Source organism: Phoxinus phoxinus, assembly GCF_949152265.1.
Source record: "Phoxinus phoxinus genome assembly, chromosome: 25".
In the NCBI taxonomy this organism is placed as follows: domain Eukaryota; kingdom Metazoa; phylum Chordata; class Actinopteri; order Cypriniformes; family Leuciscidae; genus Phoxinus; species Phoxinus phoxinus.
In genome coordinates this window covers 6,109,564-6,123,225 of record NC_136900.1, presented here as the reverse complement: position 1 = coordinate 6,123,225, position 13,662 = coordinate 6,109,564, and the positions used below count along the sequence as shown (strand labels likewise).

The 13,662-nt window shown below is 38.4% G+C and overlaps 1 protein-coding gene across 2 annotated transcripts in view; it reads right to left on the bottom strand.

Moving 5' to 3' along the window:
- The window catches only part of nup160 (nucleoporin 160), a 54,315-nt gene extending 43,197 nt beyond the window's left edge, over positions 1-11,118 (bottom strand). Inside the window, exons 1-8 of one of the 2 annotated variants that reach the window (XM_079603147.1) lie at positions 10,977-11,118; positions 10,286-10,394; positions 7,251-7,461; positions 5,076-5,301; positions 1,877-1,952; positions 1,667-1,781; positions 1,256-1,495; positions 1,075-1,172 (exon numbers count right to left, since the gene is read on the bottom strand). In XM_079603147.1, the coding sequence (XP_079459273.1) occupies positions 1,075-1,172; positions 1,256-1,495; positions 1,667-1,781; positions 1,877-1,952; positions 5,076-5,301; positions 7,251-7,461; positions 10,286-10,394; positions 10,977-11,067 (1,166 nt within the window). In that variant the 5' untranslated portion in view covers positions 11,068-11,118. Of the gene's footprint in view, positions 1-1,074; positions 1,173-1,255; positions 1,496-1,666; positions 1,782-1,876; positions 1,953-5,075; positions 5,302-7,250; positions 7,462-10,285; positions 10,398-10,976 lie in introns of both variants that reach the window. The other variant, XM_079603146.1, reaches the window with a different exon arrangement.
- Between the last annotated feature and the right edge of the window lie 2,544 nt (positions 11,119-13,662).

Sequence of the window (13,662 nt, the reverse complement as noted above, 5' to 3'; positions counted from 1 at the left end):
CGCATTGCGATGCATCGCCGAATCGATTATTGTTGACACCACTAATTTTTATATCTCAGTTCTACAAAGATGACAGAAAATGTCCTGGCTCTCCTCTCTCCCATATAAATGCACACACACATACAGTACAGATAAAGACACGCACTCTATATCGAAAATGCGTATCGTTCCATTATAAAATTATATTGTTCCATTTCACCAGCATTTTTTGAAAATCGACTCTTTTGTCCTTTGTTTTAAAAATGTAAAACTCACTTTTACATCCAGGAGCAATGCAACAGTGGCCTCCCTTTTATCTTCTGATGCCCTGTGGCTTTCCAGTTTTCATCTTTCACTGTCTCGGTCTTTAACCTTTACCATCAGTCCTCCTTTATCTTTAACTCTCTATTTATCTCACATTTATTGTGTTTGTTATATAATTTGATTGGAAATCCATTTACTAAAATGTTAACTTGACTGCTTCATTTCCATTTTAGTTCATAGATTAAGTGGGCTATTTCAAATGGATCCTTTATTCAGATTTTTTTAATTGACTGTCTTCTGGGGGTTTGTTAAGCCCCTTTCACACAGAGATTCCGGAAAATACACGGATAATGTGACCCGGGATTTGACCCTGGATCTGACCCTGGATCGTTTGATTTTGGTTCATTCACACTGCCAGTGATTTTCCGGGATCTGTGAGTGCGTTCACACACATCCCAGTAAGACACGTGACGTCAGGATGAGACGTGTAACGTACGCGTTGAAAACATGTACACTAACGCATCGCGTACCGTTCCACAAAGCTGGCGAACGATCTTCAGCTTCAGCGCGGATAGTAAGGAGCTCCTGGTCTCTGCTTCATTCCAGTTTGCAGACATTTTTTCGTTCTTTCTTTGTTGATGACGAACACAAACTTTCTAGAGTCGCGCGATGGCACGTGCGTCATCACTACGACACACCCCTTACGGCATTGATCCTGGCTTTTGTTCACACAGGGCACGTTCCGGGACTGATCCCGGCAATGTTACTAGGTCCCCAATGTCGGGAAGTGTTTGCGTTCACACAGAAGGCAAAAAACTCTGCTTTACTCACTGCTCAAAACTGATGTACTTCACCACAGTCTGGTTGTCATTATCCAGCCAAACTGCCCAAATATCAGTCGCCGTCAAGACAAAATCCACTACTGTCTCCTGTTTCACACAAACACATAAAAGTACAATTCCATCAGTAATCGTATAAAGGATTCAATGTTGTTTACTGTACTGAACTCTACCTGTGTTGAGAAAAGTGTTGAGATGTGATCCAGGCTGTAGCGATTGTTCTCATTGGCCACCAGCTGCAGCACACAGAACTGACTGCGTTTGGGAACTGCGAGGTAGACGGCGAGACACAGACCGATGGAGGAGGAGAAGAAGAGTCGGAGCTTATGAGCTTGTGCTGGAGAAGCCTTCACATCCCCACGACCCACGGGCATATACTCCAGCATATCAGTCACCAACAGACACATCTGATGCTGAGAGACAAACAATTAATACATCAATGTGATTGGCATAATGAAACTAGATAAAGGAGTCAAACGCGCACAGATAACATGCTACATAGTTCCTGACATTGAAAGACACAGTAATTACATCTTGATACGAGAATGAAGTTGGATGTATGAATAATCAGGAGCCAAACTGACCTTAAATGACCACATCCGCAGCTTGTGATCTTGACACAGTGCGAATACAAACGTGTCGTCCTCTAGCTGGTGGACAGCCAGACTGATGGCTACATCAGACGTGCTCGGATCGCCCCTGTGAACGGGATCATCCGTTTAAACAGTTTCTGCTCCGTTCTGTGTTGTGTGTGACTCAACTAACATTTAAACTATGTAAAAGAAATAATGTACCTGATAGCAGTAGGCATCCAGCCGGCCAACCGCTGCATCATTGAACTCTGTTTTAACTCCAGAATTGACACGGCCCCTTTTTGTAACAGAAAGAGGAATCATGATTTAGTAAAAAACGGGTATCTGCACATTCCTAACCCATAAGACTTCTATTCATCTTCAGAACACAAATTAAAAAATATATATATATTCTCTATTTTTTTGTAAAAATAGTGGACAGAAATCTGGCTAAAGTAAATAGTTCCAAATAGTTCTTTACTAAATGCCCTTTGTGCTAAATTTTCATAAGGGTATTTAACATGCCACTTAACTTAGTAGTATGCCGAAATTTAAGAACTTCACAATCATTAACGCTCTTTGCAGAATTTACAAATATTCAACTTTTTACTAATTATGTTTAGAAGACATATACCAGATGAGTCTTGTGGATTTTTCATGCTACTGATGTCCTTTTGGGGGTTTGAAATTGAACACAAACAGCTTCATCACAATGTCTTCATTTGTGTTCCAAAGTAGAAAGTCATGCAAGTTTGAAACATGGCAAATGTCTACAGCAAGCATGCCAGTTGCCAACGCCATGCTGCGCCGGCTTGAGACAAAGCATTGTTTCAAATCCCTTTGGCATCAGCAAGTGTGTGTCCAGCTGTTGCCAAAGTATTGGCAGACATAAATTTAGTTTCTCTCAAAGTTTGCTGTGTCAGTATTTGTAGATCTTTTTTTTTTTTTTTTCATATGCTTCAAATGTATACTGTAAAACAATAATAATTATACGTTTTAAAGGCTTTTTTTTTTGTGCAAAAACATTCAATATATGCAAAGAGTCAATATTTAGTGTTGACCTTCTTTATGACCTCTGCAATTCACTCTGGCATGTTGGATATCAGCTTCTGGGCCAAATCCTGCCTGATGGCGATCCATTCTTGCCTTATTATTGGTCAGAGTTGATCACAATTTTGTGAACTTCTGCGTGTCCAATCACCTTTTGAGGACGGATCACAAGTTCTCTATGGGATTAAGATCCATGGAGTTACCTGGCTACGGATCCAAAATGTCAATATAATGATCTCCGAGCCACTTCATTATCACTCTTGCCTTGTGACATGAGAAGCTTTCGCACCGAAGGAACCCTTTCATAGTTCCTAGAACTATTGGCGAAAGTACCTGGATGTCAGCGCGAACTAGGAATGATTTTAATTCTAGGAACTCTTTTGGAGGAACTAATTTAGCTCCTACTTCAGAGTAGAGTCTAAACCACTATAGGAACTACCAGTGACAGTTAGTGTACCCGGATTGCCCAAACGCACGTGAAACACCAGCACCCGCCATTTCAAAAAAAAAAGCTGTGTAAACACACAGAATATAGCCTATATGTTTACTCCAGAAACAAACTATACAAACATGGAAAACAGTGATAGATGGGCCTCTTAACCTTTACGCTAAGGAGAAAATCCAACGCAACTTTGAGGGGACCAAGACAAACATGATCATGTATTTCTGCTCAGCTAGCGACATTGGGCATCAACCACACGGCATACGCTAATAACTTTTCATATACTGTCTACTTTCTATGTATAACAGATCTATCTAATATTGTATTAGACAGGACTGTTAGACAGATTGTAAACTAATGAACACTGAGAATGCGAGCACGGTTTGTTTCAACAAGTCACAACAACGAGCAAGACTCACGTCACTTCACACCCTGATGGCTAGTTCCTAGAACTATCCGGAGCGAAAGCCCCTATGGTAGTCCATCATGCTGGAAAAAGCATGGATCTTCACCAAATTGCTCCAGGATTGTTGGGAGAAGTTTCTCTTGCAGGACGTTTGATACCATTCTTTATTCCTGGCAATGTTTTTGGGCAGAATTGTGAGAGAACCCACTCTCTTGGATGAGAAGCTACCCCACACATAGATGGTCTCAGGATGCTTCACTTTTGGCACTACACAGGACTCATGGTAACGTTCACCTTTTCTTTTCCAGATGTCCCAGACAGTCCGATGGGGGCTTCATCAAAGAAAATAACTTTGCACCTGTTTTCTGCTCTCCAATCCCTATACTTCATGCAGAATTTCAGTATGTCCTTGATGGTTTTCTTGGTGAGAAATGTCTTGACACCAGGCCACCAGTCCAGAACTCTTTGCCTCGACCACCTGCAGCACCGGTGCTGACACAATTCTGTGGCTTCTCCTCAAGAGGAGACAGTCCTAGTGCTTACTGGACACTCTGGGACGTCCTGATGCCTTCGTCACTGCAGCTGAACCTCTCTCCTTGAAGTTCTTGATGATCTGGAAAATGTATCTATCAGGTGCAATATTCTTTGCAGTAATTTCCTTGCACGTGAGATCTTGAAGCATATTGATGATGGCTGCACATCTTTCTTTGGGGGTAGTTAATTTAGGAAGTAATTTTTTTGGCAAATTAAGCTTTTTGCAATAATTTAAAAGGCATCTTATCACTCTGCACATTAATCCAGAAGCAATGTGATGTGAATCAGCACCACAACAACTGAAGCAGAAAACTTTGTGAAACTAAATTGATGTCAATGCCAATTCTTTTGGCCACAGCTGTGCTGTTAGCAATAAAACAGGGCATACATTCTGTCAATGATCCGGCTCTATGCTGCATCCACTGTAAACAGCATGGATTAAAATTAGTTCTATTTGTTTCTGATGTGCCGTGTAGCTCACAGCGTGTGTATGTTTTCACAAGTAATTTACCAATTGTTAGACACTTTTAAATGCCCCTTTGGCATATCAAAATTAGAAATTAAGAAACTGCAACTTTAACAAACATGAAAATTTATGACATGTAATACTTTACAATAGAAGAAATTAAAATATTTTCAAACTTTAAGGATCCACAAACTATGTATCAATGTATACAGGGTAAAGCTGCGTTCACACTGCCAGCGACTTTGCTAGTGGGTGTTCACACTACTGGTTGCCTAATAAAGCTTATGAATGACATTCATGACTTCACTACTATTAGTTGTTGCACATGAGTCACTCTTCATTTGCACAAAGTTAAATCTCAACTTTGTGTCGCTGGACACGCCTACTTCCTGTCGCCAACGATCACAGGAAATTGTCAGCTCTCCGTTGTAATGAATGGGATCATGTCGCTTTGTCACTGTGTGTCGCTGGAAGTGTCAAAGCAGCTTTAGACAGATAAAGATCACTATAGATAGATACAAACCATCTTGATCGTGAGGAGGTAGTGTGACTATAATAATGCTGCCTGACGGTGAGGCGAGAGCAAAGAGAGCTTCCCCTTGATGACTGATCCAGGCGGCAGATGTGGACGGAGAGGTCGACTGTGTTCCCTGTGCAAACGGGAGCACATAACTGTGGGCTGGCTCATTTAAATTCAGCTTCCCAATGTCTGTGAAAATGGACTGCATCTGGAGTTCAGTGACCAGATCCTATAAGAGAAAAGTTTATACAAATTATAGATCATATCCACAAGCAATATTACATTAATATTTCTTATATGCAAAAAAATCTCAACTTCAGGACATCAGCACTGAAATGACAGTTGGAAGATGGTGTTTTTATGTCCATAAAAACTTGAAACACACTTGCTCCGTTCTGGATATGAACTGTGATCCGTGTTGATAAACCGCTCTCATACGCACTCCGCATGTTGTTGTTAGGCTACATATTAAATATTGTTTATCATATTTTCCGTGCGTTGGTAGTCAATCTCAAGCTGTGGAAAAATCAAACAACACTTTTGTGCTATTGTACAGATACACTAATGACATGTGTCCGAATGCAAAGCTAAAGCGTTAGAGGTGAACGAACAACACTGCAACTAGGGATGCTAACGATGAATCGATGATCAATTAATTGTCTATAATAATTGAATCTATAAAACTCTATAAATATATTGTCGATTAAGCAAGGTTGTGCGTGTTGCTCATCATTGTGAGCACATATAATTTGTAATATGATGTTTATTTTGTATATATCCGATTAATCTTTCACTGAGTTAACCCGCTATCAAACGGTTGCGCAGCTCAAACAGCAATGCTCTGCTTATAATAACTATGATTGGGACGGTCATGTTACATAACATCATAACGAGAACACCATTTTAATAAATCGTTGTAAATTCATTGGGTTTAGTTGCCATGTTTCAGTGCATCCACAACAGGAGTTAGACATTATGACAAGCAAGCACAACTGAGGCGGCGTTTTGACAGTTGTATTAGTCATAATATTTGATTATTAAATAAGTAATTTAATTAAATGATCACACCGACTCATTTTATATTACTGCTAGCCCTTTATTTAGACTAAAAACCACTCGCATTAATTTGGTGAGGAAGAGCGTTTTGAGCACACCGTCATGCTGTCGGCTATATGCCACTGCAGCAGACACATATTGCAGTATTAATGTTAACTTAACGATTAATCAACCGTTCATTTGAACGACGATCGATCATGGGAATTTGTGCAAATTGACATCCCTAACTGTAACGATGGTCTTGTGTGACATTTGCATTCTCCGCTGTAATGCGATCTCATGCACAAAAACATTGCAGTAATTGTATTATTCATGAGAATAAACTTAATTTAATGCAGAGAATCGATTTTGCTTTTTAAACCGGAAGAATTAAATGGCTCAGAAAAAGAAGCCTTTTATCTAAATAAACATGTGTTTTTGTTTTCTTCATTTATGTCCATCTTTGTACATATCTGTTAACATCAAGAAATGTTTTAGGGTTTCATGACCCTTTAATATGTGGCTCTGTTTGACAATTTGTATCAGGGGTCTCTGCTCCATGTCTCTATCGGCTAAGGGGCCGTACACATGTCGTGTCTAAAAATGCGTGAGACGCGCGGCTGCACCACTTTCTCCTTTCCACAAGTGCTTGCTTGGCGTCTGTCGTTGCCATGAACTGCGCTCTTCATGATGACGAGGAAGTATCAGCAAAGGATTAATTGATTTCTATCCCTTGCATTAGCTTTACTACTAGATATATTTATGGAGATGAGGAATTAAAACCCTGAAAAGTTGAGATGTTTTCATCTCGCCGCGGCATATGCGCGCCTGGAAAAAGAATGCGCCTACATTCGCAAAAGACGCGATATAAGGAGTCCTTGCCCTGAAAAACATTGAAGACCCCTGACTTGTTCTATGGCTATAAAACTGCTCTGCACAATTACAGGTTGTCCAGGACTTGTTGGAACGCAGATAATTACGAATTGTATCCTCATAAATTGAAAAAGGAACATCAATAACAGCAATACTGGACATGCTGGACAAGCTAAGCTCAATTTAGCTGCATCTGCAGGGGGAAAAACATGTTGATTTAGTAGCAGTCAGAAAGGCCTATGAAAGCAGAGTAAAGATCCCGTCACTTACACTGTGGTACATGCGCGTGGGGTGCGGCAGAACCAGGCGATGGACTGATTGGCTGGTGACGATCAGAATAAGGACGTTGTTAAGGGTCTCTTGTATATAAACTCCTCCGGGCAGCAAGAGGCAGTGTGGGATACGCAAGCGGACAGCATTATTCAGAAGATTCGTGTCCAGCGACTGCTCAACAAACTGAACAGTGTCACCTGAAGTGGACCTGGAAGAAAGGAGACATCTTAATGTGTAAATACTAAAGGATAAACTAATGTATTTATTTTAACAGAGGAAGTCAGTGATATTGAGACTGTATAAAATAAACGGAGAGGTACTGTACATTCCCCCTGTAGAGATAATTTTATTTTCATAAACGTTTTTTAAACAATGTAATAACATTGTTAGAATAGCGTTACATCAGGGACAGGGTAGATATTAAACATTGTATAATATCCTTTACATCATTACAATACAGGGCTGGACAATCAGTTGAAAATGATCAGATTACAATTATTGCTGCAGTGATTAATTCAAATTATAAATGACAATATTTACATCTACTCGCATTGGGTCCGTTTTCTATTTACAACGGGTTTTTGGCACCAGTTGAATATTGTAATAAAACAAAGACTAGGGCTGGGTATTGACACAGATTTCACATATCGAATTGATTCCAAATCACAAGCTCTTGATTTAATTTGATTCGATTAGGCCCCGCCCACAGGCATTCAGTCGTTTAACGGCTGACATTTGCCTACACTGAATGCGAGCATCATGTTGTGTTGGATTTACTGTAAGGTTAGCCTAGTAATATTAACTGCACCATGAAATGTGTAATATACATATTGAATTATATTATATTATTAATGTAGACAATGTATTAAGGGACTGATGGAATATAATTGCAGTATTTAATAATGTATTTAGGCAACTGTTTTTCATACAAATACCATAGAAACCATAAAGTTAAATTTAGTGAGGTGCTGACATGCCCGGTTTTATCTGTGTTTATCATTATCTAAATGCATGATACTGGATGACCAATGGTTAATTTTAATAAAAAGAATATTATATTTTACAAATAATGTTGTTACTTTTTTTTAACAGATGTTACTGTTTTTGTTAATGAATATAAATTTTATATAGTAAATCTTCATCCTAACTTGATTTTATAATCCGCGAGGATTCATTTTCTCATACAACTTACATGCTAATGTGAATAACTGTTTGCGGGAATTAAAAAAAAAATATATCGAATCGTGACGTGTATCGTTACACCCCTAGCCAATATATCGGTTATCGGCTTACAAATATAATTATCAGTATCGCCCAAAATTTTTACATCGGTGCATTACAAAACGACGTACGTAATTACCCATCATATAGTGTGATACAGCCTGGATCGTTGGGTTGGATTGCTTTCTCACCACAAGCGAACCGCTTCAAGTTTGTTTGCAATCGAGAGCAACTTGTTCAGGCGATCTCGAAATATTGATTTGATACGGATCCAAGTGCGAATGCCATGTTCACATATACACCTAAACAAACCGAACTAAGAAAACATACCAGGTTCCAAAACAAATGCTCCAAACAATCAAGGTGTTAAAATGCCCTTAGTCAAAACATATCTAAAGGAAACAATTTGATCTTAAGCCACACTAGCCTGGTTGACACCAGTTGTAACAGAGTGCCAACTCTGAATGCCAAAGACTCGCCAACTGTCTATTTCTGCAGATATATTCATCTATATCCGTCATTCGAAAAGGCTAACCGACGCTGCAGATACCACAAACCATAAACAAAGCACACACACACTAGGGCTGAACGATTAATTGCATTTGCGATTATATTGCGATATGATGAAACGCGATTTTGTAACCGCAAAAGCTGCGATTTACACTCTGGTCACGTGACACGCGATAGTAAAGCAGTCTGCACTGCAGATGAAGCATGAACTTGGCACGCTACGCATATAGGCCTGGCATAGGCTACAGGAAAGAACAGTTTGTTTAATTTACGTGATTGTGTTATAGATTCTCTTCAACGATTCTGTATGTATTCAGATAATTTCAGAATCGAGTCTGAGCTTAGTTTTAAACACAGATGCGTGATGACGCTGCTTGTGCTTTATAAACAACCGTATTCTGCTTGCTTCTAATTCCTCTGTCTCACACACACACACACTCGAACCTTCCGAAAAAAATTGTCTTTCATACAGTTCGGAAAAGTTGAAGCGAATTGGACATTCACGGGCTTCATTGCACTAACGTTACCAGATCATATGGACTATGCGCTGTGAAATACGCGCGCTTTGCTTGATGTTACTCTAGTAGTGCGCTGTCTCGCCCGCCAGTATTTTCCTTACAAATTCTCTATAAAGGCATCATATGTCTTTTGGAATGTAGTTGGCTTATATATTAAAAATACAAATATGAAAACCATCAACAGAAGCTGCTTTCAATTTCAAATACTCATGCCCGCTGTGTGAAGAGCGCTCTCATCAGCCTTCTATCTGTACCGTTTTGACTTCTTTGCTCGCTGTTTTGTGATTATTTTCGTGCACGGACTCGTTTACTAAGCTGAACAACCAATCAGAGTTGGTGACTCTCACTCTCTCTCTCATCGACAGCACGACACCGATTCAACATGTCGAATCGCCCAAAAAAAAGCCGGCGAGGACCAATATTAGCCGACGTTGTGGAACGCTTGGTGTGTCCTGGGTTTTACATGTCTTAAAACAGAATGCGTTAAATCTTGATTTGATACATTTAGGCACACTAAACTACACTGCGATCTGCTGTTTAACCAATAATGTCACACAATTTTTTGATTGCAATAATAATAAAGTACAGACTCGAGTTTCTAATGTTGTTCCAGACACTCTTACATAATTTTCTAAACATGATCTTTAAGAATTAAAACTAATTTTTATTTGATGGTGAAACTACAATATAGGCAAAAACATTTAGTTACTGTATCAAAAGAGAGGCTGAAAAGTGTTACATAAATAAAGCTCAACATCATTGAAATGAGTGAAGAGCTCTCACCAGTGTATGAATCTGTTGCTGGTGACTGAGAGGAGTTTCCCACTGTCCTCATAGGAGAATCCACCAGCACTGTCTGCATACTTCACACCGCCAGAGTTCACGCCAACACCTGCTGGACACACAGACTTGAGTGAATTTATATTTCTCATGGTATTAAAAACGCTTTAGCATATACATTAACGAGTTTTCAGTGTATAAATGCCAAAAAAGTGACATAAATCCTCTTCAAATGTGTTTAAGTTTTACACACACACACACACACACACACACACACACACACACACACACACACACACACACCTAACATATTTAAGAGTGACACACTTTTAAACAAGTTTATTGATACTTAACATCATTACATTGTAACTTAGTCTAGTGTGGGTTTGTCCTTCTGCAAAACGAAATCTCCTAACAACACGTTGAGACTTTTGCCCTCTAAACTAAGTTAGGGGTACGTAGTAAAATCCTTTAAAAAACGAATTCCTGGATACTGAGAGCAAATATCACAGCGTCAGATTTAAAACATAAAAACAGATGAAATATAAATGTATATGATCGTTATACAGTATGTGTGGGTCTGCCATGGCGTCACACACGAGCTGCTAGCCACCATTTAATCGCCCAGCCTGTTTTAACGCACATTAGACTGAAAATGCCGTGTCTACAACAGTTTAATAATAAAAGGAGTTACCTAGATTGAGTGTTAACTGTCTGAATCGTGAGACAGTCTCTCTTTCAAATCCGCAGATCTCAATGTAACTCCTCTCCAGAACACCCGCCATCTTCACGCGCTGCACGCTGGGACTGAGCTCCGCGCTTCCGCCTTTCAAAACCTTAAAGGGCCAGTGAACATCAGTTTCTTCAATCCTAACGTTACAATCACCATGGAATCAAAATTTACAATCCTTTTTTATGGAATATTGAATTGTTTATTTAAAAAAATGTACCCGTGCAACATGATTTTTTTTATTCATGTGCCTTGGTATTATATATTTTTTCCAGTCTATGAATATGGCAAGCCGTTTTAACATTCACTCCGACCTTAAAGGGCACCTATTATGGAATTTTGAAATTTACCTTTCATGTAGTGTGTAACATAGATCTAAGTGAACAAAAACATCCTGCAAAGTTTGAAATATGAAAGTGCACCGTATATAAAGTTATTGTCTTTCAAAAGTAAGAGTCGACTCTGAGTCATTTTTATGAATCGTTAGAAGACCGAAGCTTTTTCTCTGACTAGATGACGTCAACTTGTCAAGTTATTTGAATACCACACGCCCACTTATTGTGCTCCAAGGCCAGCAGGGAAAACATCATGGCGACGAGACGCTGTGTTCTGAAGTGCGACTCAAGAGATAACTTTTTTCAACTGCCCAAGGAGGAGCATTTGAAGACTAAGTGGCTACAATTCATATATACAGCTATACCACAGAAGTATTAGTCCGAGCCTTGTGCTTTGCTCGCGCCATTTTCAAGATGATTGCTTTACCAACTTAAATGCACTCAAATTTGGATTCGCGAGCCGACTGATATTGAAGGAAGGTTCAGTTCCAAGTGTATTTGTATCAGCTTCCTCCTCCGTATCACAACCTGTAAGTGTTATTAATAATTGTTGCTTTTATGTTTTATGTAGCATGCTTAATAATTATTTTGTTTGTTGTGTAAGCACCGTTTAGCTTCTAGGTCTTCAATGACAATTGTATTGAGATGTGAAGTGTTTGTCGTTGTTTTCGGAGTTGTCTTAAAGAATAGAGTAATACCTCGTAGTAACGTAACTACATTTTTTTTTTTTTTTTTTTTTTTTAAACGTTATGTTTATGCATCGGGCTAACGCAAACAAAGACTGATTGTGCTTTTACAATATGAACTCTGGGCTATATGCTCGCTAACATAACATTACATTCTTTATCTTATTTTTAGTTTTTTACTACAAACTACAAAGCAGTGGACTATAATCATTATTATAACACAATTTAATTGATAAAAGCATCATTGTACTCCGTGTTAAACAATAAGTATTATCTCTGTAAACACTGCTGGGTCATCTGACCAATCAACGCAGATTAGCGTCGCGCAGAGGAGGGGTTTGAAAAATGAGTCGTTGAACGATTCATTTGGGAGTCGGTGAGCAAATCAGGTAAAAATAAATGCATATTATACGACAACAAAAGTGTTTTTTGTCATTGCATGCATGTAAAACTGTTGTTGGGGACTCCCTAAACAACATTAGGAACATTTTAAATGTCATATTAGGTGCCCTTTAATATGTACCAGTAGGCTATCTTTTTCATGCTACTAGTACTTATTTTTAAGACACTAGTATCTATTCCATTAAGTACGAGTTCTTATTCATTGGCTACAAGTGCTTATTCTTTAGGTACTTATTCATTAGATGTATTAGATAGGCCTACTGGTACTCATTCATTAGATAGTGATATTTCAAACTATTCAGTTTTGACTATGTATTCCAATTGTGACTAGTACATATTTTGTATACACTATAGTTGTTCATTTGGGTACTAGTACTTATTTTTTAGATACTAGTAGGCCTGTGTATTATTAGATACTAATTAGATACTAGTTATTTTTATTAGATACTTGTACCTATTAAATATATACTAGTATTTATTTATTACATATTTATACTAGTTATTATTTATTAGATATTAGTACTTATTAATTATATTCGTACCTTTTAAATAGATACTTATTTATTAGATACTAGAGCTTATTACATTACTAGTACTTTTTCAATAGATACACATTTATAGTATTTATTCCAAATGTTACTTGTAAGTTTTGTAAATTTTATTAGTAAGATTTTTAATTGTACTTTTAAAAGTACAATTTTGAGAACGATGCGGACCCAAATGAAGATAAAGCTGTGTTCTGGCGACTGGTGTGTTTATTGAACCAATCAGATAAGAGTAAATCGAGCGTCAGCAAAAAGCTCATTTGATTGGCTACATGAAGAAGGTGGACCCACACTCCTCTTCGAGCTTGCACAACTTAATGGGTGAGAGAATCGTGCCAAAACTGTAAGTGCAGCTAAAAGAAAGACTTTTGCGCCATGTACACAAGTCATTCAGACATTTGCAACAGTATATTTAGGTTGGTTTTACGCGATCAATCTGTTTTGCAGTTCCTGACTCTGTTTTCGCTTGCATATTGCTGTTCACATGCAGGCTTGCAATGCTTTTGGCCGTATTTGTGCGTTAGCATGAAGCTGCAGCTTCACAATACATGAATTACATTTACGAATAACAGTAAAATCCTGCAAATATTTTGAAATACACTTGAAGGCGATTTTTAAACCTTTACAAATCTTCTCTTGCTCATGCAAATTTAATTTACGCTTGCAAATCTTGTGTACACTT